Source organism: Monodelphis domestica, chromosome 2, assembly GCF_027887165.1.
Source record: "Monodelphis domestica isolate mMonDom1 chromosome 2, mMonDom1.pri, whole genome shotgun sequence".
Classification (NCBI taxonomy): domain Eukaryota; kingdom Metazoa; phylum Chordata; class Mammalia; order Didelphimorphia; family Didelphidae; genus Monodelphis; species Monodelphis domestica.
Genome location: NC_077228.1, coordinates 43840271 through 43867428, shown reverse-complemented (window position 1 = coordinate 43867428; position 27158 = coordinate 43840271). Strand labels below are relative to the sequence as shown.

At 36.2% G+C, this 27158-nt stretch overlaps 1 protein-coding gene across 15 annotated transcripts in view; it reads right to left on the bottom strand.

Moving 5' to 3' along the window:
- Positions 1-1121: 1121 nt before the first annotated feature.
- ODF2L (outer dense fiber of sperm tails 2 like) overlaps positions 1122-27158 on the bottom strand; it is a 71299-nt gene continuing 45262 nt past the window's right edge. For 6 of the 15 annotated variants that reach the window (XM_056815399.1, XM_007480586.3, XM_007480578.3 and 3 more), the window contains exons 9-17: positions 25455-25564; positions 23418-23553; positions 21922-22032; positions 21262-21366; positions 17130-17288; positions 14718-14800; positions 14468-14630; positions 12398-12523; positions 1122-1518 (exon numbers count right to left, since the gene is read on the bottom strand). In XM_056815399.1, coding sequence (XP_056671377.1) covers positions 1390-1518; positions 12398-12523; positions 14468-14630; positions 14718-14800; positions 17130-17288; positions 21262-21366; positions 21922-22032; positions 23418-23553; positions 25455-25564 — 1122 coding nt within the window. In that variant the 3' untranslated portion in view covers positions 1122-1389. Of the gene's footprint in view, positions 1519-9730; positions 11698-12397; positions 12524-14467; positions 14631-14717; positions 14801-17129; positions 17289-21261; positions 21367-21921; positions 22033-23417; positions 23554-25454; positions 25565-27158 lie in introns of those variants that run through there. The other 9 variants (XM_056815396.1, XM_007480585.3, XM_007480584.3 and 6 more) reach the window with 9 other exon arrangements.

Below are 27158 nucleotides of genomic sequence, written 5' to 3'. Positions count from 1 at the left end.
CACTTTTTTTCCTGTGTACAAAAAGATTTAGACTTTCTATTTGCCCAATGAAGGGGTACTAAGATTGGGATTGAAGATTATCTTCTTTGCTTTTGCAAAGATGCTCTGTAACAAATTTTCTTCAAGCAACATATCTTTGCATAGCCCATGAGTTCTTGGGCTATGAGAAAAAATAGGCAAAACATCTTATAAAAAGATAGGGAAGGTCATTTGGAGAAAGTAGTGTTTAGTCAGGTCTCATTCATTAATCATGATGGAATTAGAATCATCTCCATAATTCTGTGGTGGATCATGAATCTATTTTGGCAGTGAGGAAATGGGTTGGAACCCCTTGTCCTAATGGTCTAAGGAAAAGCATCCTCATTCCACCTTCTACTCAAGAATATAGATTTCTTTGTTACCCAAATGGTTAAAATTACTACTATGGTGTTTAATCCCTCAGCTGAATAAGTGAACTGTTCCCACTGTAACAAACAGCAACATTAGTTCCAACGAGCCAGACTCTGAGAGTTCTATTGTTCACAGGGGGAAAGGGAATCAAAAGCAATTATGAGAAAAACAAGTCCTCATGTATAACGTGATGTATAGACACTTACTAAATAGAAGACAGCATTCTCTAGCAGGAAGAACACTGAATTTTCAAGTTAGAAGACATGGCCTAACATTCTACTTTGGCCATATCCCAACTAGCCCATTTTACCTCTCTCGTGGGGAGGTTTTCTTCTTCACCTAAAAAAACAAGTATGATCATGCTTGCACTAATATCTAATCTTCATAAAGAACTGACTCCAATACAAAATGTGTCATTTGTTACCACTGGTTGCTATTTAGTGACGATTCAAAGTTTTTATATAAAATGTAGATAATAATATTTTTAACACATCTATAAAAAAAAAGAATTAAACTGAACTGGTTCAAACATTTTCAATTACCTGAAAAGTGTATTGTATAACAACCACTGAAAACTAAAAACCAAAAAAAACTTTGCTTTCTTATTATTAATGTATTTAGCAATATAATTTGTAACACTTATGTATTTTCAATATGTCTGAACACATTAGGCCTAGAATCATTAATTTTTTTAATAGCCAGAAAGAGAATGAAGCTATACACTCATGAAATAATGATTGAGGTTTCTTTTTTAATATAACCAAGATATCTGAAGTCACAAGTGCCTCAACAGGTATTCTCCAATAATGAAGAATGACAATATTAATCTCATTTTATTCAGTTTTAGCTAAATGATCCTTCGATACTATGTTCAGAGTCTCGCCACAAACTCATAACATACTAATGTTATTAGTGAATGGTTTTTTTTAACCCCATCACTTTTTGGATCTATGGTAAAAATTAAAAGATACACTGGAACAGAATAAAATAGAAATTATTTCATCCAAATATGCTTACGTAAGAGTTTTTAAGAAACTGTACATAATTCAGTATACCGTCATTCTGATTTTCTGTCTTTTCAAGGTTATGTTGTATTTCTTTCAAACATATTTCCTGGTGCTGTTCCCTCTAAATAAAAAAGTGAAAGATGCATTAGTGATGTAACTGATACCAAAAACACAAGGTAACAAGGTTTACATGAGCAACATGTAACTTTTTTGGTGGGGTAGTGGGGTGAAAAGAGAGAGAAGACACTTTCAAATCTGCCTTATTTCCTATTAAACTTAATATAGCTTATACTCATAAAATCCCACTGTAATAGGATTCATTATAAATAAGATTCAGTTATATCTGGGTTATAGTTACATTCTCCAATGAAATTAGACAGAGATAGATTGGATATCATCTGAATGTAAAAAAGGGTTTAATTCCTGCACTCTTGACAATGACATAATAAATGTGGCCCACTAAATACTTGTCACTGCATTATTAACATTTTTAAAAATTGTTTATTATATTTGGTCATTTCAAACATTATTCCTTGGTTACAAAAGTCATTTTATATTCCTTCCTCCCCTCCCCCTGCCCTTCCCGTAACCAACGCGCAATTCCATTGGGTATTACATGTGTCCTTGATCAAAACCCATTTCCATACTGTTGATATTTGCACTAGAATGTTCATTTAGTCTCTATCCCCAACCATATCCCTTCGACCCATGTAATCAAGCAGTTGTTTTTCTTCTGTGTTTCTACTCCAACAGTTTTTCCTCTGAATGTGGATAGTGTTTTTTCTCGTAGATCCCTCCAAGTTGTTCAGGATCACTGCATTGCCACTAATGGAGAAGTCCATTACATTCGATTGTACCACAGTGTATCAGTCTCTGTGTACAATGTTCTGGTTCTGCTCCTCTCACTCTGCATCTCTTCCTGGGGACCGTTCCAGTTCCCATGAAATTCCTCCACTTTATTATTCCTTTGATCACAATAGTATTCCATCACCAACAGATACCACGATTTGTTCAGCCATTCCACAATTGAAGAGGAATCCCCTCATTTTCCAATTTTTTTGCCACCACAAAGAGTGCAGCTATGAATATTCTTGTACAAGTCTTTTTCTTATTATCTCTTTGGGGTACAAACCCAGCAGTGCTATGGCTGGATCAAAGGGCAGACAGTCCTTTAGCACCCTTTGGGCATAGTTCCAAATTGCCCTCCAGAATGGTTGGATTAATTCACAACTCCACCAGCAATGCATTAGGGTCCCAACTTTGCCATATCCCTCCCAGCATTCATTACTTTCCTTTGCTGTCATGTGAGCCAATCTGCTAGGTATGAGGGGGGGGGGTGTGTCAGAGTTATTTTGATTTGCATCTCTCTGATTATAAGAGATTTAGAACACTTTTTCATGTGTTTATTAATAATTTTGATATCTTTGACTGAAAATTGCCTATTCATGTCCCTTGCCCATTTATCAATTGGAGAATGGCTTGATTTTTTTTTTGTACAATTGATTTAGCTCTTTGTAATTTTGAGAAATTAATCTTTGTCAGAGGTTTTTGTTATGAAAATTGTTTCCCAATTTGTTGCTTCCCTTCTAATTTTAGTTACATTGATTGTATTTGTATGAAAACTTTTTAATTTGATGTAATTAAAATTATTTATTTTACATTTTGTTACTTTTTTTTAAGTCTTCCTTGGTTTTTAAATCTTTCCTTTCCCAAAGGTCTGGCATGCATACTATTCTAAGTTCACATAATTTACTTATAATTTCCTTCTTTATGTTCAAGTCATTCACCCATTCTGAGTTAATCTTGGTATACGATGTGAGATGTTGATCCAAACCTAAACTCTCCCACACTGTCTTCTAATTTTCCAAGCAGTTTTTATCAAATAGTGGATTTTTGTCCAAAAAGCTGGGATCTTTGGGCTTGTCATAGACCATCCTGCTGAAGTCACTTAGCCCAAGTCTATTCCACTGATCCTCCTTTCTGTCTCTTAGCCAGTACCATATTGTTTTGATGACCACTGCTTTATAGTATAGTTTGACATCTGGTACTGCAAGGCCACCTTCCCTCACATTTTTTTTTTTCATTATTTCCCTGGATAGCCTTGATCTTTTGTTCTTCCAAATGAACTTAATAATGTTTTTTTCCTAATTCAGTAAAAAAGTTTTTTGGTAGTTCAATGGGTATGGCATTAAATAAGTTTGGATAGCATTGTCATTTTTATTATGTTAGCTCGTCCTTCCTATGAGCAGTTAATGTTTTTCCAATTCCTCAGATCTAGTTTTAGTTGTATGGAAAATGTTTTGTAGTTGTGTTCATATAGTTCCTGTGTTTGTCTTGGCAGATAGATTCCTAAGTATTTTACATTGTCTAGGATAATTTTAAATGGAATTTCTCTTTCTAATTCTCACTGCTGAGATGTGTTGGAGATATATAGAAATGTTGATTTGTGCGGGTTTGTTTTGTATCCTGCAACCTTGCTAAAGTTGTTGATTATTTTCACTAGCTTTTTAGTGGATTCTCTAGGACTCTTAAAGTAAACCATCATATCATCTGCAAAGAGTGATAGCTTGGTCTCCTCATTGCCAATTTTAATATCTTCAATTTCTTCTTCTCTAATTGCTACTGCTAGTGTTTCTATTACAATGTTAAATAATAGCAGTGATAATGGGCCTCCTTGTTTCACTCCTGATCATATTAGAAATGCATCTAGTTTATCCCTATTGCAGATGATGTTGGCTGATGGTTTTAGATAAATACTATTTATTAATTTTAGGAAAGACCCTTCTATTCCTATACTTTCTAGTGTTTTCAATAGGAATGAGTGTTATATTTTGTCAAAGGCTTTTTCTGCATCTATTGAGATAATCTTGTGATTTTGGTTGTTTTGCTTGTTGATATGGTCAATTATGTGGATGGTTTTCCTAATATTGAACCATCCTTGGTTTCCTGGCATAAATCCCACTTGATCATAGTGAATAACCCTCATGATGACTTGCTGGAGTCTTTTTTGCTAGCATCCTGTTTAAGATTTTTGCATCTATGTTCATTAAGGAGATTGGTCTATAGTTTTCTTTCTTTTTTATCTGCCTGGCTTTGGAATCAGTCCCATATATGTGTCATAAAAGGAATTTGGTAAAACTCCCTCTTTGCTTATTATGTCAAATACTTTGTATAGTATTGGGATTAGCTATTCTTTGAATGTTTGATAGAATTCACTTGTGAATCCATCAAGCCCTGGGGATTTTTTCTTACAGTTCTTTGATGGCTTGTTCAATTTCTTTTTCTGATATGGGGTTGTTTAGGTGATCTATTTCTTCCTCTGTTAGTCTAGGCAATTTATATTTTTGTAAATATTCATCCATATCACATAGATTGTTATATTTATTGCCATATAATTGGGCAAAATAATTTTTAATGATTGCCTTAATTTCCTCTTCATTGGAAGTGAGGTCTCCCTTTTCATCTATGATACTATTAATTATGTTTTCTTTCTTCCTTTTTTTTTTATTAGATTGAACAATATTGTCTCTATTTTTTTTTCAAAATACCAACTTCTAGTCTTATTTAATTAGTTCAACAGTTCTTTCACTTTTGATTGTATTAATTTCTCCCTTAATTTTTAGGATCTCTGATTTAGTTTTCTTCTGGATATTTTTAATTTGTTCGCTTTCAAGTTTTTTGATTTGCATGTCCAATTCATTGACCTCTGTCCTCCCTAATTTGATAATATATGAACTCAAGGATATAAATTTTCCCTAGTACTATTTTGTCTGCATCCCATAGAGTTTGAAATAATATCTCATCATTGTCATTTGCTTCAGTGAAATTATTGTTTTTATGATTTGTTCTCTAACCAATTTTGGAGAATCATATTATTTAATTTCCAATTAATTTTTGATTTGGCTCTCCATGTCCCTTTATGATCATTATTTTTATTATGTATATGATCTGAAAAGCTTGCACTTATTACTTCTGCTTTTCTGCATTTGTTTGCCATGTTTTTATGACCTAGTACATGGTCAATCTTTGTGAATTTACGATGTGCTGCTAAAAAGGTGTATTCCTTTTTGTCCCTATTTATTTCTCTCCATATATCTAGTAATTCTAATTTTTCTGAGATTTAATTCACATCTTTTACCTCTTTCTTATTTTTTGATTTATCTAAATTTGATAGAGGTAGGTTCAGGTTTCCCACTAGTATAGTTTTACTATCTATTTCCTCCTTCAATTCCACTAGTTTCTCCTTTAGAAATTTGGATGCTATACCATTTGGTGCATACATGTTGATTACTGATATTTCCTCATTGTCTATACTCCCTTTTATCAGGATGTATTTAACTTCCTTATCCCTTTTAATCAGATCTATTTTTACTTTGGCTTTGTCAGATACCATGATTGCAACTCCTGCCTTTTTCTATCAGTTGAGGTCCAATAGGTTTTGCTCCAACCTTCAGTTCTAACCTTGTATCTACCCACCTCAGGTGTGTTTCTTGTAGACAACATATGGTAGGATTTTGAATTCTAATCCACTCTGTTTTCATTTTATGGGTGAGTTCATCCCATTCACGTTCAAAATTATGATTGTCACTTGTGTATTCCCCAGCATTTTTATACCTTCTCCTATTTCTCTCCTTTCTTCTTTTGCTATATCTCTTTAAACCAGTGGTTTGCTTTTAATCAGTCCCCCTAATCACCACCCTTAATATGCTTCCCTTTCTGGCCCCTCCCTTTTTGTACCCTTCTTGTTTTTTTAGGGTCTGTTAAGTTCCCTCCCTCCTGTTTTTCCCTCCTTAGTTTTCCCTTTTCCCTTTTCCCTTTCCCTGTAGGATAAGATAGAATTCAAGACCCCAATGGATCTAGATGCTCTTTCCTCTCAGAATTAATTTCACTATATAAGAGTATTCTTCCCCTCCCCTTCCCATGCGTATCTTGGTGTGATAAAGATTATCCTATTTATTTTGTTTCTTCAAGTATCTCTTAGTGCCATCTTGGATTCCCCCCTCCCTTTTCTTTTTTTGCATATCAGCTTATAGCACTTATTACCCCAATCTCTTCCTGTGAATGATTCTTCTAATTACTATAATAGTGAATATAATTTTTGAGAGCTACAAATAACATTTCCCCAATATATATATAATTTGATCTAATTGTAGCCCTTAAAGAAGAAAGTTTGAATAAAAAAAAAAACATTTTTCCCCTTTTCCCTGTCTTTCTTATTTACCTTTTCATGTTTCTCTTGATCTTTGTGTTTGGATTACAAACTTTCAAGTTAGTTCTGGTCTTTACAAATACTTGGAAATCTCCTATTTTGTTAAATGCCCATACTTTCCCCTGGATGTATATAGTCAGTTTTGATGGATAAGTGATTCTTGGTTGAAGACCCAGTTCTCTTGCCTTTCTGAATATCATTTTCCAGGCCTTGTGGTCCTTTAGTGTGGAAGCTGCCAGGTCTTGTGTGATCCTAATTGGTGCTCCTTGGTATCTAAATTTTCTCTTTTTGGATTCTTGTAGAATTTTCTCCTTAGCTTGAAAGCTCTGGAATTTGGCAATTACATTCCTAGGAATTGTCTTTTGGGGATTTAGTGTAGAAGGTGTTCTATGAACTCTTTCAACGTCTATTTTGCCTCCTTGTTCAAGAACCTCAGGGTAGTTTTCTTGGATTTTTTTTTGTAGTATGACATCAAGATTTCTGTTTATTTCTGGCTTTTCAGGTATACCAATGATTCTCAAATTGTCCCTCCTTGCTCTGTTTTCCTGATCTGTTATCTTCTCAGTGAGGTATTCTATGTTTTCTTCTATTTTGTCAGTCTTCTGACTTTGCTTTATTAATTCTTGCTGTTTTGCAAGATCACTGTCTTCCAGTTGCCTAATTCTGGTTTTTAAAGACTGGTTTTCCTTTTCGGGTTGGTCTATCCTGCTTTTCATGGCTCCCAGCTGTTTCTCCAATTGGGAGTTCTTGTCCTTTAAACTATCATTTTCTCTTTGAACTATTTCCCACTTTTCTGGCCAGAAGGCTTCCATCTTTTTTGATAAGCTCCAATTTAAATTCTTCAAGAGCTTGTGGACAATTGCCATTTTGGGGGGAAGGTTTTGGTGCATTTATTTGAATTTCCTCCTGTATTTCCTCTGTAGCCTGGGTTTTTCCTCCGTAAAAATTTTCCAGGGTCAACCCCTTCTTTTTGTTTTTCTTGGTAGAGGAAGGTTGTTGTTCCTGGGTACAATTTGCCAGCACTGTGGAGGTTTTTCCTTCCCTTTTTAGTCAGAAATCTGAGATGGGAAGGCTCTCTGTGTATGCAGTTAAGGAGCAAGGATAGTGACTGAGGCAAGCTCTCAACAGCTTCTGCTGTTTGCTGCCCTTCTCTGTGCTATCTTCCCATGAGCACCCACAGTCTGCGCTCTTCAGCCTACTGGGGTTTCAGGTGTAGCTGCTCTCAGGGGTAAGTCTTTGGTGATCTTATTCAGCTCCCAAGGACCTAGAGGTGCCCCTTACTCACTCTAGAGGTGCCCCCCATGCTCACTTGCTGATTCTGGCACGCGCTGGCTCTGACTCTGGCTCTGGCTTTGTAGGTAGGATGGGGCAGGGCAGATCAGTTTATGTTTTTGGTGGGAGCTTTTTCACCACCTTATAGTGTGGAAATGTCCAAATCCCAAATCCCTTCAATTCTGTGCCCTTGTAGAGTCCCTTCGTTCTTATGAATTTGGTTTTTTTGGTCTTTTGAGGTAGTCTATATCGGTGGGTAATAAGGAGAGGACGAGTCTAGACTGCCGCCATGTTTACCCTGAAGTCCCATTATTAACATTTAACACAATTTATACAGTTTCAAAACTTGTCTATTTGCTTTTACTTCAAAGGTTGTATTTTTTACTGTAAGAGTAAATTAATAAAACCATATATATTTAATAATAAATAATATATATCATGTATTATATATTATATATTACATATATTATATATATCATATATGTATAATAAAACTATATATTTGTTACTTATCTATTCTTTTTTTTAATTTACTTATTTAGAATATTTTTCCATGGTTATATGACTCATGTTCTTTCCCTCCTCTCTTCCCTCCCTGCTCCCTGAGTTGACAAGCATTTCCACTGGATTATACATGTATCATTGTTCAAAACCTATTTCCATGTATTTCATATTTATAGTAGAGAGATCTAATTACCTATTTTTAAAAAATAAGACTATTTTCTTTTTAGTATCCTCATATTATTAGAGAAAATTGAAAATGAAAGTTAACCTTCCTTCTTGAGCAGATTAGACCATAGATTTAGTAGGTGTGACAATAGAACATACTTCAGAGCAAGAACAAGATTCAAGGAGATCTTAAGTTTCTATGTTCAAATCCTACCCTCACACTTACGAGCTCACAAGTTGTGTGACTCTGGGCAAGTAACTTCTAACTTCTCTAGGCTCAGTCTCATCTGTAAAATGAGGGTGATAGAAGCAGCTACCAAACTTCAAGTGCTACCTATGACAGTGGGAACATAAATGCTACAGCTTCTAGAACCTAGCAGGCAATCAACAAATATTTATGGAATCATAGCTAAGGGAAAAATCCTTTCCACATAAAACAAAAAAGAAAGTCATTCATGTGCCCAGGGTCTCTATTGGTACTTAGGCTCTTTCCTGGGCAGCCAGTTCTGTGGTCACAGTAAGAGTGGCCAGTTTAGGAACACCAGGCCAAGAAGTCCTAGGCTCGTCTGTTGTAATCTCCTGACTGCAAGAAGGCTCAAAGAAAGCTCACAGGGGTTCATGTCCCTGTTAGTGCTATGAGAAGAGAATGCCATCTTCTAATCCTCACAGCTCCATTGCTCTGTGTCCATAACTTTGGTTAACATCAAAGATACTTCATTACTTTAATGTAGTAATGATCAAATCATTATTGTGTGCAAAGAGCACTGGGAACAGGCGATATCTACATGAATAAGTATCAGAACGAATCTCTACCTTCATAAAGTTTTGAGATAGGAAATATATGTGAAAATATCAAATATGTAATTATTGATGGTCAACTAAGTGCTTCTTAGAGCAAGAAATAAGAGACATGGATAATCTTTACATCAAATTTTAGACAGATCAAATAATAAACATAAGATGTTTTAGCATCATATTTACCTAGTCTAGAAAAACTCATTTTGTTAATCTCAGTATATATTCTACTTTATTTAGTAACTTTATACAAAATTAATAATAATTTGTGATTTATACAAAATAATTTTTATTTTATAGTAACTAGAAAATGGAATTAATAGCAATTTTAAAAGTTTAAAAATTCAGAACTTCAAAATGATCAAAAATGATTTAAACTTAGTCATGATGAAAATGTTATTAATATTTTTATTGATGATTTGATTCAAGTAATGGAAAAAGCATTTAACTTCTGAACTTTTCAATTTTTCATCTCTTCACTCTGCAGGGAAAGGGGAAGGGAAAGAGCAATATTATTCTTCCAGTATTAGTATGGTTCAGAATAAGAAAGAAGAGCTGAAGACAAAAACAAAGACAAAAGGGATGTGTAGGGCAATTAAAGAAGGGACCAGACTGTCCTTTGAAGAGTAGATATTAAGAAAACAAAGCAATCCAACCATCATTTGATGTTTGATTGGCCTAGGGCCATGGTGGCAAACTTATGGTATATGTGCCAGAGGGGGCACTCAGGGCCCTCTCAGAGCGGGAAGAGCTGTCGCTCAAGCAGAGTTCATTATTAGAAAGTCAGAGGGATGCATGGCCCAGCTGCTCCCCTCCCCATCTCCATGCACCTGAAGTCATTTCTCACATCACCCGTTCTTCTGGAAGGTTCGCCATCATTGGCCTAGATGACTAAATGTCCAAACAAAAGTAAAATACAAAGAGTTGGTATTGAAGATGAGTTAAATAAAATGGCCCAGTTCAACCATATCCTCAGGTATAACTGTGAAGAAAGCACTGCCAATGATATCTGAGCACCATGGAACTGGAAAAGGATGAATATCTCAGTTTTCAAAAAAGGGTAGACATTAGAGTCTACAAAATGTAAATCAAAGAATTTCAACTTTATTTTTAATAAAGTACTAGAATAGTTCATTAAACAGATGTTTAGTAATCTTCTAGGAAAGGCAATGGTTATTATAAAAATCAGTACGTCTTCATCAAGAACAGACTATTATTTTCTTTTTTTCACAGGCTGCAAAATAGGAGGATCATGAAATTAATCAATACACCTTTATTAAATGCCCACTATATGCTGTAGATATTATTTCCCTAGATCTTAGCACAGAATTTTATGTGTGAAAGATGGAAAGTAGCAAGCTAAATGATAACAAAATTAGATGGATGCCAAGCTGGTTGAATGACCAGACCCAAAAAATACTCAGTGATGGTTCTATATTGGCTTAAAAGAGGGCTCCCTAATTGCATGGTTTTGCATCTGGCTCAATGCTATTTAACACTTTTATTTATCAGTGTCTTGGATAAAGACAGAAAGGACATTCTAAATAAATCTGCAGATGATACATATAGAGGCATTATCTTGGGAGGCTAAAACATTGAAGTGAATTGAAGAAGATGCAATTACATAGGGATAAGTGTGAAATCTCACATTTGGTTTCAACTAAATAAGCATACAAAGAAAACGGAAAGGAAAGGCTACAGTAATTTATCTAAAAAAAGATTTTGTAGTTAAAGAGGTCTACAAGCTCAATATGAGGTAGTAACATGATACGACAGCCAGTAGAGCTGATCCCTCTGGACTATGGTCAGACTACATACAAAGTACTGTGTTTAAATATAAATATTCCAGCGTGGGAGGGTCAACGAGAAGTCATAAAGTACCTAGAAGAGAGCAACCATGATGGTGAAGGGCTTGGGATCCAAGCCACAGGAGGATCAGTTGGAGGAAATGGGATATTTAGCCTACAGAAATCATAGGAGAAACATGACATGTTTTCAAGTGTTTGAAGGGTTATCATATGGAAGAGGAAACAGACTTCTTCTGGTTAGTTCCAGAAGGCAGAACCAAGGAGAAGAAGTTGAAAAGAGATACATTTTGGCTATCAGAAAAACAAAACAAAACAAACAAACAAACAAACAAAAAACAAACTAGCTAAAGATTAGAGGCATTCAAAAGTGGACTAGATTGCTCTTAAGAGACTGTGGGATTCTACCATTCAAAGTCTTCAAGCAGAGACTGGATAATGACTTGTTAGCACATTGTGATGATGATTCCTTTTGGAGTACTAGTTGGACTAGATAGCTGATGAGGTACTTTACACGTCTAAAACTGTTACTTCATAAATTCCCTGGTTCCTAGAAAAAATAATGCAATAGCATTCTCTATGTCATCTCTAAATAACTTGTTATTAGTTAAGATAATAATGCAAAATGCTGGGTATAAAAAAAGTCTCACATGAACTAATTAATTCTTATAACTGTTTCAACATTATTTCAAAGAGAAAAAAACCGATTGGTCAAAAATACTATGATATTATTGTTCCATGGCAAAGCCAAGGCAACTCATGTGGTTATATAATATAGATATCTGTTTGAAACAAAAACAAGAAAAAATGTCCAAAATGAAACATGCATACTGGAAGTATTTTAGGCTATTTTGTTCATATAGTAATTAAATATTCTCAACTTAGCATTGTTTTTAAAAAGCTAATAATATGAAATTAATTACATTAGGCTTTTAAATACCATGAAGTGGCTATGATTAATAAAAAAGCAATATCTGGGCAAAGTCTAGAATAGAAATGTGAAAAGTATATTTAGTATTACTGAAAAAGCAGAATAGAAGAAAATGCAGCAGTCATTTAGGCAAGACCTTGATAGTCCATGCTACTTTATTAGAGGAATTAAGATATTGTTTTAAATTATCATACTGTTATCCTGTAATGTTTTCATTACTTAGAAATACATTATTTTGCTAAATGTTTAAGTAAACCGTATGAAGGTATTTGAAAAGCTTATTGATTTTCTATAATAAAACAAAACATGTGATACTCACAGTACTGAATATAGAAACAAGCTGGTTTTGTTCCTCATTTTTTTTTCTAAGCTCACTTTCCAGATCTAATATTTTTATTTGTAAAGCCTGCTCTCTGGATGTCATTTTCTCTATTTCTTCTGAAACCTGAAATTTTGATAACAAAATAACTATACATATATATTTATGTTTATTTACTAACAATTTAAAAATATTGTTGCTTTAATTGCTATTCATTAGACTCCAACATTATGCTGAAGCTAAATAATTTATCTTGGTGGGGAAAACATCATTGCATAATTATAAAGCAGTATTAGCTAACCAGTCAGATAAATGTATTAATTTTCCTTGAGTTATGATTTAAATGTGTATTGCTATTACTTTGAGTTTTTACCTACCTGTGGGCAAGGATATGTCAAATAACTTTTGTACCCTAAAGTATTTTTTATAAACTAGATACATAATAGGTACTAAAAAAATACTTTGTTTCCCTTCAATAATTTTTTTGAAACATCTATTCAAGAAAACTTATCTAATTCTATAATTTGATAAAGTTGAACTTGTGGGGAATAGATGAACTTCTATAATCAAGTAAATCTAATCAGTTCCAATGATATGGTTTTCTACTAACAATTGTTTTCTGAATATTATGAACTATATGTTCAAATGCTAATTTTCTGTCTTTTGGGGGGCATTTTATGATGTCTAATTAGTACAAATAACAAAGCTCATGAAGTATTTGCATTACTCAAATTCACACTATGAAATATGGTGGTTGGTTCCATGCCATTGGAAGTACACAAGTTAAGTCTGAATAATGTGACCACTTCATAGGATTCTTCATTTGCACTAACTAGGACTTTTCATCTAGGACCTCAATGCCAGACAGAAAAGATGAGCTGATGAGGAAGCGACAATAGTACCCTCTGAATGTCAGGAGAAATCAAGAAGGGCCTCTGGCTCACCGTGGGGACAAACAGTGTAGATCTTTTGAGAGGACATGGATACAGCTGTGGATGAGCTGTGATTGGCACTGCTAGAAAGAATTCCCGAATCAATGAAATCAGGGCATGACTAGAGTTATGGTGGCTAATATGGAAATTTGTTTTGCATTATTTCACAAGTATAATTAATACCACATTGCCTTCTCATTGTGGGGGAGGGAATAGAGAACTCAAAAAAAATTTAAATGAGTGTTAAAATAATAAATTTAAAGAAATTAAAAATGGAAACATAACTCTAATACTACCAAGTTAATTTGATACTGGCAGTTGCTTTTTAGAGCTCATATTATGACATCTTTTCATGAAGAGTTAGAGTTGGTGAGATGGCACAGAGGATGGGGCACTGGACCTGGAGTCTGGAAGACTTGAAGTTCAAGTTCTCCTTTAGATTCTTCCCAGATCTATTATCTTGAGCAAGTCACTTAAATAGGAATAATAATAGCATCTACCTAGCAGAATTATTTTAAGGATAAAATTAAATAACACTTAAAAAGTGCTGTTAAAACCTTCAAGCATTCTATAAATGCAGGTTGTTGTTATTATTGAATTAGCCAGCCCCAATAAGAAACTGCATTCCATGCAAAGTTTATGACTGTACTTAGGTAGGCTACCACCAGATGGCAATGCTGGCACACTAGGTGTTGGGGAACATTCTTTTTAGAGGCCAAATGACTAGGTAACTAGCTGCACAGTTTTCAATCACTGGCAAAGCTTTTTTAAGAAGCATCTGAACATGTACATGATCTGTCACTAAGATAGAGCCGTAACGAATTAGTGGGTGATATGGACGCCCCAAGAGCTAACACCATTGGGCTTCCTTGACAGAGAAGTTAGGATCTCCCTAGTTAGTCCCCCAGTGGGTTCAGTGCCTGGTTCTAGGAGGAGCTTCGTTGAGGGGGCCCAGACACTGGCTTCTTCTCTTTACCTTCTCCTGCTGGCAGCCCCTCTAACGCTTCTTCAGCTACAAGCCTGACCTAAACCCCCAAGTGGCCAGCTGTGCGGGCAGTAGAACACCAAAATAGAATGTGTCCATCACCTTGACAAGACAAGAATATGCATAAAGGGGAAGACTTTGTTTCTTCTGTACCTTTTGTTTTCCTTCTTCTAAAGCAACTTCCAGCTGCCGTGCCAAGGCATTGTATTCTGCAGATTTCTCTTTAAATTTGAATTTGTTCTTCTTCAGGTACTCTTCTTGGCTTGCCACCTTCCTTTCAAGCTTTTCATTTTCTGCATCCATCATTTCTAATTTTCTTTTTAAAGAAACACATTTATGAAATTGAAGTATAAATAAAATTGATTAAAAATTAAAACTGATTACAAATCAATTCCATACTTACTGTTTAAGGTTTTCACATTTTGATTTGGGACTATTTTCCTCTTCTAGAGAGAATGTTTTCAAAAGGCTCTGATTATCATCAATCTACAAAAAAAGGGAAACCTACTGTTAACCTTTGTTTTTTATCAACTTTTTTGTGAATTTAACTCATTTCACAAAAAGTTTCAAAATATCTATTTGTAGATGGTATTATTATCCCACCTCCACAGATCAGGAAATCTAACACTTCTGAGAAAAAGATGGTGCAGTTTGTGAAATTGCTGCTCTCCAATTCAGTTCTCCAAGGCCCCTGGTAAGTGCAGCGGGACCGTGCTGGGCCTGAGGAAGGCCTAAATTAGCCAGATGCTGTGCTGCCCAAAACACTAATGCGTGGGCTGTGCTGGCCAAACACCATCCACAAAGGAAGACATGATGAGCCCCCATACTTTGCTGTCAAGAGGCCGCAAGTGGAGCCTGAGATCCCTCACAGCTAAGGCTCTCATCTCCAGATTCCTCAGCTACAAACAGGGATGGCACCTGCCCCTCAGGTAGAGATCAAATGAAAGGACATTTGTAAAGCGCTTAGGGCAGTGCCTGGTGCACAGCAGACATTCTCTAAAAGCTCCTTCCCTTCCCCACTCTTGTGCCTCAGCCAGGAAACAACAGCTCTGGTGTATAGTGTCTCATAGTCTCCAGGACACTTTCCCCATGGGCACCGCCTGAGGCATGCAGTGAAAATGTAAATACTCCTTATGACAAATGAGGAAGCTTGGTGCCCAATGTCAGATCTTTCCCAACTCTCAGCCCAATGCTCTGTCTGCTATATAATATTGCCTTTCTGGTGCTTCATTAGAATAAGGAACTAAAAATATTTTATTGTTTTAAATGGACATTTCTTACTAATCCTATCACCCTTTTTTCTTATGGTTTAAAAGGATAAATCCCAAACAATTCAATTATTAGTCAGTATTACTGTAGGACAGCTAGTTGGTGCTGGGTCTGGAATAAAGAAGACCTGAGTTCAAATCTGATCTCAAACATTTAATGAGCAAATCACTTAAACTTCTTGCCTCCATTTTCTCATCTGTAACATGAACTAGAGAAGGAACCAGCCAACCATTCTAGTATATTTGCTAAGAAAACCCCAAATGAGGTCACAAAGAGTCAGACATAACTGAAAACAACTCAACAACATTACCAAGATTAACCGACCCTCAAGCTGCCTTCCCCTCTTCACACCCTCTGGAAAACGATAGCAACAATATTCTATATTTCTCAGATTATTTACCAAAACAAATTTAAATACTTTGGGCTGTGCTTACAATGATTTATCTGACATATTCCCACCATTAGATTCCAGATTAATTTTAAAACAAATGTAGTTTGTTTTAAACAAAAAAAAAATTAATTCTAATAAACAAGTTTGTGTGGGTGTTTTTAAAGAAGCGGCTATATATAACTATATATATGTTATATATATATATATTTATGTAATTTTAATTATATGACTTTCAAATAATGTCATTAACATTTAGTAAAGATGGGCTTTTACTACAGCCTATTTTTGAGAAATACTTTGAGATATAGTAATACTTATTTGCTGAATTTAGACTAATACTTTAGTAATTCTAATAAAAGTTTAGATCAGGATCAAAGTTCTACTCCTATATACCCTCACAACTTTCCTAACCCTGTCAATTTACTAGTTAAAACATCTTAAGAACTATAAGGGGATCCCCAAACTATGGCCCATGGGCTACATGCAACCCCCCAAGGCCATTTATCTGGCCCCGACCGCACTTCCGGAAGGGGCACCTCTTTCATTGGTGGTTAGTGAGAGGAGCATTGCATATGGTGACATCAGAAAGCCTGGCATTGCTCACGTACAGGACTACTTCCAGTGACGTGATCCTTTGCATGACACCTTGTTCTGAGAGTAACTGACCTAGAACTAAGTGCTGCACAAAGGATTATGGGGCTAAACAATGGAAGACTTCAGCATGGTGAGCGGTGATCTGGGGGAGGGGATTCTGCACTGTGTATACTGCTTCCTGGTATAGTGGTGGCAGTTATGGGTCTGTACATGGTGTAACAGGCCCATCACTACAGCCTCCACTATCCCAGAGAGCAGTATGCAAAATTGTTCCTAGTTTTGTTTTTTTTTAATAGTCTGGCCCTCCAACAGTCTGAGGGACAGTAAACTGGCCACCTGTGTAAAAAGTTTGGGGACCCCTGAGCTATAATGACTAAATGATACCAACTTGTTTCCTTATTCAAAAGAGAGTAAAGAGCCCACAGCAGAACAAATAGATTCTTAGAGGGTGGCATGTTCAAAAGTCTTCAAAGGTCCTGATGTGAGTGCCCTCAACTGGTGAAATAATTCCCAAACTTTCTTTACCCTTGTTCTCAGAGACAAGAGGATTTTACTAAGCACCTGACTTTGGAGGTCTTGGACAGTTTGGGACTGGTCTGTGAATTTCCCTTTGCAGTAGATGAGCCTCTCCTGACAGTCCCGCAGCTCCAGCTCGGCTCCCTCCAGTAAACTGTGAACATGTTCTAATTCTTTCGAATGTGACTCCATCTGGTCCCTCACCTAGGCAGTAGTATTGAGAAAATTAAGTGCAAGAAAATACCTTGTGCATTAATATTCTTACTATCTTCCTCAAAATGTGGATTATAAATGATTACATAATTTTTGTTATAGCATGTCATTTTTAAAAGAAACAAGCATAGAAATACAAATTCAATAAACTTATTCATTTGAATTCCATTAAATAAGAATTGGTATAATGCTGTATAGTTTTTCAATATACTTTCAAATATATTATCTCATTTGACCTCAACAATACTGTTTTAAAGATTTAGAGCAGGCTTCTCCATATTATTCCCATTCATTCCCATGTTTCTATGTGGTCTTTACATTTACAAAGTGCTTTTAACAATAATAATGATAAATAAATTATATAGATTTTAAAGTTCATGGAGCCTTTATAAGCCACTTTGTGATGTTGATATTACTACTCATATTTTATAAATCACAAAACCAAGATACAGGGATATTCACAGTGGCATTCGCTAGCACCTGTTGTATCTAGCAAGGATTTAAGAAATGTCTCCTATTTTACATTTGGAGCTAAAATGATCATTACAAAACATCTTTATTCATTATATCGATTGCCTGTTATACCTTTATTTGTAAACTATTAAAATAAAATTGCATTTCTAGAAAATATCCTATTATTTAAACTTTCTATTAAATTCAACCAGTCTTAACTCAGATATGTAAATACAGTTTTACATTTGCTGTCACTGGTTTACAGTAACCTTTACCAGGGTCCATTTCACCATTTTGGTTACCACAAAATACCTGTTGCCATATGTTGTGAAGGTTGTTATGGTTCTTAATTTCAACACTTATGTGTGCAATGAGGATAGTGATATCAAGAGGCATCAAGAGTAGCCCTGGAAAGTCAGTGCTTATAATACTGTTTTTTAAAGGAAAAGAGAAAATGCCTCTATGTGGTAATTAGAATCAAAAAGCAAAAAGGACAGGGGGGGTCTCTTTTCTCTAACACACATCAAGGGTAGGAGGGGAAAACCTCATTAATCTAAGGATAAGATGTTTCTGCAATACACACAACCACTATAAAACACTTAGTATTGTTTATCAAGAAGAATAAAGCTGGAATCAGTACAATAAATGCCCATTAATATTTGTTAAAGGCATATTATAGCATATCTGGGCTCCCAAGCCTTAGGAAATCTAGGTGGTTTGCAAAGATCTTCCTGCTCAAACCACTTAGGAGAAATTCATGGCAAGGGTCTAGGGAGAATCCAAGCTGGCAGGGGCAGAGGAAGAAGCAGCTCAGGAGACCATGTGTGGTTTCTACAGGCCCTTCTGCCCACATGACACAGTCCAAAGGTAACTAAACAGCTGATTTCTAATGTGGAGTGCTTCCTGCAAGCACTCCTGAACTCTCTTCTCTCCTCCAGATGTGGACAATGGTGTCCTTCATGAGGAAGTACTTATTAGAGGGGATTCTCCAAGCCTTTCATTCCCTCCCGTGTTTTCAAACATGTTTCCTTCTCCTCCCCCCCCCCCCTCAGAAAAGGCCCTGCTTCTGGCAACTTCCTGAAGAAATCAAGGTCATCCATCAATAGCATAAACGAGCTGGCATCAGGCTAGGCACTAGGGAAAGAGCTTCCATCCACCTGGGACAATAGGCTACGAGTTATCAGTGACATCACTATGGATCTAAAATCAATAGTAAGGCGGGGGTGGGAGAGCGAGGAGGGAATCTGTCCAAGGGTCAGAGGGAATGTGTGTCCATATAAATGGAGCAGAGGGCAGAGGGCCAACATTCCTACCCTGGGGGGAGCTGAGACAGGGGCACAGAGCACAGACCTGGACCCAGCAAGGAGGCCAGGGCTGCAGCCCTGGGGACATGCATAGACAGAAGGGTGGACAGCAAGGTCCTCTCTGCCCAGCACAAGCTCTGGAATCTGGTCCAAAAGGCCCCAGGGAGCACCAGCTTCTTTCCCCAAGGCCCCTTTTCCCCTGGGGCTCTCGCCTCTTCTGGACAACTACAAGTGTTCCCAGACCTCTAGATCTCCTGCACCCTTAGATGCCCTCATGCCCCTGTCACCTAAACTCATGGAAAAGCCACCTTAACCGGTTACCTTCTCCCCTCCTGCCTCCTGCCCACTTCTCTGGCTTCTAACATCACTAACAACGGAAACAGCTCACTTTGGAGCCACCAATCCTTATCTCATCCATTTTCGCGACCCTCCTCTGTTCAACCCCTCCAATGTCCCTGTCTAACCCAGGCTCTCTGGGCAGGCCGGGCCCTCTTGTCAGTTTGCTGTGACCCCCGTCCAGCTCCCACCCTGCATCCCAGGCTCTGCCCTGGACTTCCATGGCCTCAACGCCTCCAGATTCCCATTCGTGTCCCACCCCCCCCCCAGGTCATCCCACACCCCAAGCTGTGGCTGGACTGTCCCTCTGGATGACACACAAACAACATATCCAACGGAGAACGAGAGAACTCGGCACTTTCCCTCTGTGGCTTGATGTGCTCCAGACTCCCTTGTTTCTTTTGAAGCTTTGTCCTCCCAGGCCCCTTGGTGCATAAGCCTAGAGTCATTTCTAGCTTCACCCAGCAGCCTTCACCTCCTCACTCATCCTGGCCTTTGTCAGGCAGTGTCCTCGCCTCCCCTCTCTCGGCACTCTCCATTCTCCACCACAGCCTCAGACTAGAGAGGAACCTGGTGAGGCCCCAGAGGTAGAGGCCCCAGGGAGTCAGAAGCAGGGTCTGGGCACTGCTCCCACCATCCTGGCCGCCCCTGCCCTCTTCTCCCAGCATCCTCGGGGCCTCCCTCTGGCCTCTGCCTCTCACTCCACCTCACAGAGGCTGTAACAACAGGCCAGCCTGCCTCTCCTTACAGCCAGTGGGTCAGTCGCCTCCCACAAGGGGACTTTCCCTACTGCCCCATGGTTAGCGCTCCTTCCCCCAAATCACTCTTTGTCATGTAGTTCCTTCTCTGGCTACACAAGACCACAGGTTCACACATCCAGAGCCGCAGGGACTCGTCCAATCTACTTTTCTCATTCCCATTTTGCAGATGAGGATACTGAGTCTTCAAGCAATTTGCTTAGCATCACATACCCAGGGTCTGAGGCCATATTTAAACCCAAACCCAGGTCCTCCCAACTCAACTCTCAAGTCCCCTAGTAGATTGTATGGCTAAAAGAAAAGGGTACAGCATATTCCCTATGAAAACATGTTTGAATATGAGGATTAAGTTCAGCTTTTCAAATGCAGATTCATAGCATTCCTCATCTACAAGAATTCCAAGTGGCTTCACTTACTTTCATTACTAGTGTTAGAGCCACAGAGGTAAAGACTGGGAAAATGTCACTAAAGCAACATTATCTTACATAATGCCAACCATCAGAGGTGCTAAATAAGTCCATCATCTATTCATTACTAACCAGTCTGACTGACATCAACAAGAGGTCATTTACAAAATTCTTATCTTCAGATATGATGTCTCAAGCAACCAAAAAATGCTGTTTTCCTCAAATCATCAACTCTCATTTTTGAGGTCTCATTAGCAAAAGAAAGCTTAGAATTAGACTTGATGGTTTTTGCACTTCAGAGGTCTGGGATTCCTCCTGGGTAGCTATACCATGAGTCCCCTCAGTGACTTTATTTTCCTTTGGTATTCATCCTTCCAGGGGCATGTGGTAGCTCATACATAGTGGCCAGGACTCAGGAGTAGCAAATCTGGTGACAAGCCTCTGTCTGCAAGTTAACCAGGCCAGTCATCAAATGACAGCTCTCCATACCATATGACATGCTCTTACCAATGGAAAAAATAATCACTGATGGAATTTAGGATTTAAGCATTCATTCAAGGAAAAAGTCTGTGTACAAATTTTAGTAATAGATCATTTCTAATATAGGTTGAAGAAAAGGCTAATAAGTGAAGAGGTGATTTTATATGCCACTGATCCACATGCCACCCACAAATGCAGTGTTTTTATTTAAGAGGGGTAAGCTTACCTCCTCCAATGTTGACTTTTTGGTTTGCGTTATTAGCTTTTTTTCAGAAACTAGTTTTTCATATCTGTTTTTCACGTCTTCAACTGCTTTTTGTAACTTTTGTACCTAAAGACACACTATATTAGTTATGCCACCAGCACTGTCCCATCTTTTCTGAACCATAATTTTGATAATTACCTGAATAATATCAGAACCATCATCATAAGTCCTAATTTTAGTCATGTGATAAATCATCTTTCGTTCATAACCTCCCTTGGACTTCTCTATGGGAACCTATCTCCTATGCCAACGCCAATGAGCAGACTCCTCTAATACGTGGTTCTTCCTCCAACATTAAGCTCTTTACCCACCATGATTTCCCTCAGGAAAGTCCACCAGTTCTCATGTCTTTAACTCTGATCCCTATGCTAATAAATCTGTATCTTTAATATCTCTTTCTTCCATGGGTATTGAGTATTGTTAGATTAATTTAGATGATAATCTTGAATGTTAGATAATAGGAAAGTTAATATTCATTTGGAAAAATATTTAAATAAAATAGGTAACTAATAAAATATTCTCTTTTTTTTTTCATTTCTTAATGATAGACCTGGCTATTTAGTGTAAAGTGACATATCAGAGAGACAATTTCAACAACATTAAAATACACAGAATAATCACCTGAGCTTTATACACTTCAACAAGGGCTTTCTGCTTTTTCTCCACGTCTTGTAATTCCAAGCGTTCGTTTTCAACTGAAATAACTTTTTCCTCCAAAGCAGCAAGCATGATCTACCAAGGAATACATATGTCTTATAAATGACTAAGAAGGTTTCTACTAGTTTAATGTGGGATAATATAAAATAAAAGGATAGCACTCATTAATGGTTTTCTAAAAATGATTCTGAGATTCTACAAATCTTCACTTGCTGAGTAGAAGTGCTTGAAATATAAAGCTAAGGTAGAACCGGTTGATGTTATAGGAAAAAAGAAGTAAAAAGGGATTATATTTTTGAGTGTCTTTGATAGCAGAAATGAATATGAATGTGTCCATCATTGCCTATCCCCGATTAACAAATATAGCAACAATTCAAGCTAGTAATATAAGATTATAAAACAGCCAATTAAATATTTAAGTAGTGAATAGTTTCCCATCAGAGACATCTTTGAGAAAAAAACATAAACCACAAAAAATTAAAAGGTGAAAATTTAATAATACTAGCTGATATTAATATAATGCTTTGACAAGATATTGAAGGGCACCTAGATGACTCAATAGACAGAGAGCCAGACCTCAAGACAGAAGGTCCTAGGTTCAAATCTGGTCTCAAACATTTCCTAGATGTGTGACCCTGGGCAAGTCACTTAACTCCTATTGCCTAGTCTTTACCACTCTTCTGCACTTTGGAACCAATACTTAGTATTGATTCTAAGACAGAAACTAAGGGTTAAAAAAAAAGATATTATTTTAATTTCATGATAAAGTTAGGTGTTACTATTTTTTTAGAACAACAAAAAGACATCCTTAGTCAAAAGAAAACTACTCTAAAAAGTTGGCTTCAAAACATATTTAAAGTGTTTTATTTGGGATTTTTCTAGCACCAAATCTAATTTCTTTTTTCTCAATAATATTATGTTGCTACAAATCATGAAATAGGCTCTTAAAAATTCTGAATTGCAAGCTGTCCAGAGGGCAATGGAAAAACATGTATAGTTAAGTAGGTTGTTGTATATAACCAATGACGGATCTCTCTTGAGGATCTCCAAGAATTAACTTTATATTGTGCTTTATGGTTTGCAAAGAACTTTATATGCATTATTTTATCTGATCCTCACAATAAGTCATGAGATATTATTATTATCCTATTTTATAAATCCCATTATCCCATTTTATAAATGAGAATATAGGGGTGCATGAAGGCTGACCCACCCAAGGTGACACAAATAGTGACAGAAACAGGACTCAAATTCAGTTCTCTTCTGATTACAAATTAGTGTCTTTCCACTACACCACAGCCTTATATTCATATACATGTGTAAAACTACATTCATGTTTCTTAAACTAAAAACATATTTCATTTATCAGTGTTTTTTGTTGATGTGCACTCAGAAAGGAAAAAGGTGATAAGATTATTTCTCTATATATGAGCTGGCTCTAGATAAGGATGGTATTGTACCTTTAGTTTTTCATTCTCAAGAAGAATGTTTTCATTTTCCAACTCACTGGAGTGAAGTTTTTTAAGAAAATCTTTACTTGAGTTTCTTCCAGGATCTTCCTTCTTGTTTTGTTCTTCCAAAAGATTCATGATTTTCCTTCAAAAAATGATCAATTTTGTACAAATTATTAGAGGTATTTAGATAACAAAAGTTTAAATTAGCTAATTAAAATCAATTCAATAAATTGTGTTGCTTTAAAAGGTGAAAATATTAAAAGAGTCCAAGAGCTGGGTGGCTCAGTGGACTGAGAGCCAGATCTGGAAATGGGAGGTCCTAGATTCGAATATGGCCTCAGACACCTCCTAGCTGTGTGATCCAGCATAAGTCACTTAATCCCCATTGCCTAGCCCTTACTGCTCTTCTGCCTTGTAACTAATAATGTACAGTATAAATTCTAAGATGGAAGATAAGGGTTTTTAAAAAGAAAAAAAAAACATATAGGAGTTATAGCAATCTTGAACACTGAAAATTTTATATTTTAATCAGTGTAGTTTTATTATTGTAGGGAACTCTTAGTATGGAAACTCTCTTCGTAAAAAAAGAGATTAGCACTAACCCTGAAACTTCCAAGTCTTACAGAGTGAGTTGGGCACAAAAAATTAAGTGATCTGCAAAGTCACTGCCAGGCTGGGCTTGAAGGCCTTCCTGACTCCACCCCCAGCTCTCTTGCTACCCCTACCCCATTCCCAGCCCTGCCCTTGCCAATAGGGTTCTCCAGACTCTGTGCCAAGATAGCCAAAACAGAAAGGACTAAATAGGAGACATAAGAAATGACTACATCAGGAGTCAATGAGCCACCTAAAATAAATTCTGACAATGTGTGATTATACCCAACCATATGTACCTCTTTTATCTACCTTAAATATCACTTTTCTTCCATTCTCTTTTTTCCGGCTTCCTTCCTTTTTCCTTTGCCCATTTTCCTTCTTTCCTGACTATGCCATAAACTTATCAAAAATACCTCAAAACATAGATTAACCCAACTAGTGTCACTCTGGAACTAGAGAATACAAATCCTAGATGATTTCAAAATTAATATATGCTATACTCCCTTTTCTATTTGATAAAAAGTATCTAGACGGCCTCCATACCTAAATGCACTAATCTTTATACATAAAATAAAGTTTGGGGGTTTTCTCCCCCATCACTATTTGATTAATTTAAATATATAAAACAATGATATAACAACTGATCACTACAGTCCATAAAAAACAATATGGGCAACAGCTTGACTACAGGGAGGGAGGGGATATGTTTGAGGAAAGACTCTAAATGAACACCCTAATGCAAAAACCAATAACATGGAAATGAGTTCGGATTGAGGACACATGTGATACTCAGAGGAATCACGCATCACCTATGGGAGGGGTGGTGGGAGGGGGAAAATGAAAAGAAAATGATCTTTGTTTCTAATGAATAATGTTTGAAAATAACCAAATAAAATAATGTTTAAAAGAAAATAAACAAAAAAAGATATTAATTTCAATGATATGAAAAAGAGCAACAAAGAGAAGAAATTTCTAATTGCAAAATCTAATGTTTAGTCTTAATTTCTATTAGTTTATTAATTTTATAACCCTCCAAAGTTATAAAATAACCATCATGCATTTTTATGTTGTTTCATTCAACTATTTTAATGTGATTCATTTTTATATGAAGAGAATGTGCTTCGTAATTTAATTAAAAATTATGATATGCTGATATTATTGTATAAAGGGAAAAAATTATTCCAGTCCTATAAAACAAGATATGAACACAAATACATTTATTTACCATTATAATATCCAAATGTAAATACTGTTTAACCTGAAAGTATGAAAACAAATGCAATTGCTAATTCACTTAATCATTTGTTGAATTTTCTCAGGTTAATACATGATTCAGGGAAAAGATTTTAAAAAATCTTTCTCCCATGCGACCACAAAAAATCAGTTGCAAATTTTTAAAAATGGTTAAGAACTGAAAATATTTCTCATTACGTAGCACATTTTTCATACTTTTTCAGAGTCTCAACCTGGACCTCCAGATCTGTCTTTTCTTCTACAGCTTTCTCATAATGACTTTTCCAGGCTAGGGAAGCTGAAAGTGCTTCAGACAATCTGGCTTCCTAAAAAATGCACAAAGTACTCATTATGTAACTTAAGAACTATGTGTTTTGTTCAGGTTCCTATAATTTAAGGAAATCAATTCATTCTATGAAGTATCAAACTTAAGAATGTAAAAATATCCATTTTAGTATACATCATCTTTGGAAGCAAGTTTTAAAATTTTAGAATTAACTTTAATAGAAACACCATATAACAGTTAATATACCCTGGAATTCTCCTCTGATTATAGACCTAGCATTTAAAAACTCACAAGATTTATTTATATTAATACTATAACACAAATAATAAATCACCATTTTAAAATGTTAGAATACTGCCTCAGACATGCCAACTGACCCTGAGGCTCTCCTATTTTCAGGCTCCTCCTCTGTAAAATAGGGATAATAAATAGTTATAAGGATCAACTGAGATGATAAATGTAAAGCACTTTGCAAACCTTAAAGAGCTATATAAATGTTATCTTTTATACTAAATAATAGATAATTAAGTAGATCTCTTTATTTTAATTATCAGGAACCCACTAAGGGAAGATGGGGCAGAAGAGAATTCTGTCCATCTGATAACATATCCTCTAGCTTTTCTTTTTCACCTGTTGTCCCAGTGGCACCTTGTTGTCTATCTATCCTAATAGTTTACAATTACTAATGCTGCCACTTGGGGAAAAATCAGTAGTTGGAACCATTTGTAGACTTATCTCTCATTTTCCTGACACTACACCAATGTGGTTCTATGACTGCATTTCTCAAGAGGCCAGGCAGTAGCCCAGGCCACTTGGCTTCCCGTCTGGTTTGTTGTGGCAATAATAGAAGAAATCTCAATTAAAAGCTAACCAATGATGACCTCTTTGTCCACTTCAAAGGAGGTGGTTTATCCCTTAGGTTAACCATAACATAAAGAATGACACTGATTAGGATCGTCATGCATTATCTCATTATTCTTACAATCTTAACAGATATGTAAGTGCATATGTGGGACCTAAGAGATGATCAATTTGCTTTATTTTATAGATGGAGAAAACAGAATCCCAAGGAGGTAAAAGGACTTTCTTAAGTCCACACACTTGGTAAACAGTAGAATCATTAGAATCCAGGTTTGCTGGCTAAAGTCCCAGGGCTTTTCCCACTACATCAAATTTTCATGAAACATAATTTTACCACTGATAATCACTGAAAAAAAAGTATGTCTCAAGTAATATTAAGTAATAAATTGATACTTAAACTAACAAAAAATTGCTCAGCACCAAGTCCATTTTTTCAAACACCTTTCTTATTGTGGTGTTTTTAATGTCTGCATAATATTATGGTACGCCAGACACTAAGTTGAGTGAATTACTCAATATGAAATAGTCTAAAAAGCTTGCTCAATAATTGGCTTGGATTTTTATGCAAGTATTTTTTTGTTTGTTTGTAAAGATATTTTATCACTTACATGTAATAATTTCCCGCACAATCTTTCTAAACTTATATGATTCAAACTGACTCCCTCTCTCCCTTCCCACCCCCTTCTCTGAGCTGATAAGCAATCTGATCTAAGTTATACATGTATTATCATTTTATGCAAGTTTTAAAAAGAAAAAAAGACTAAGAAAATTTG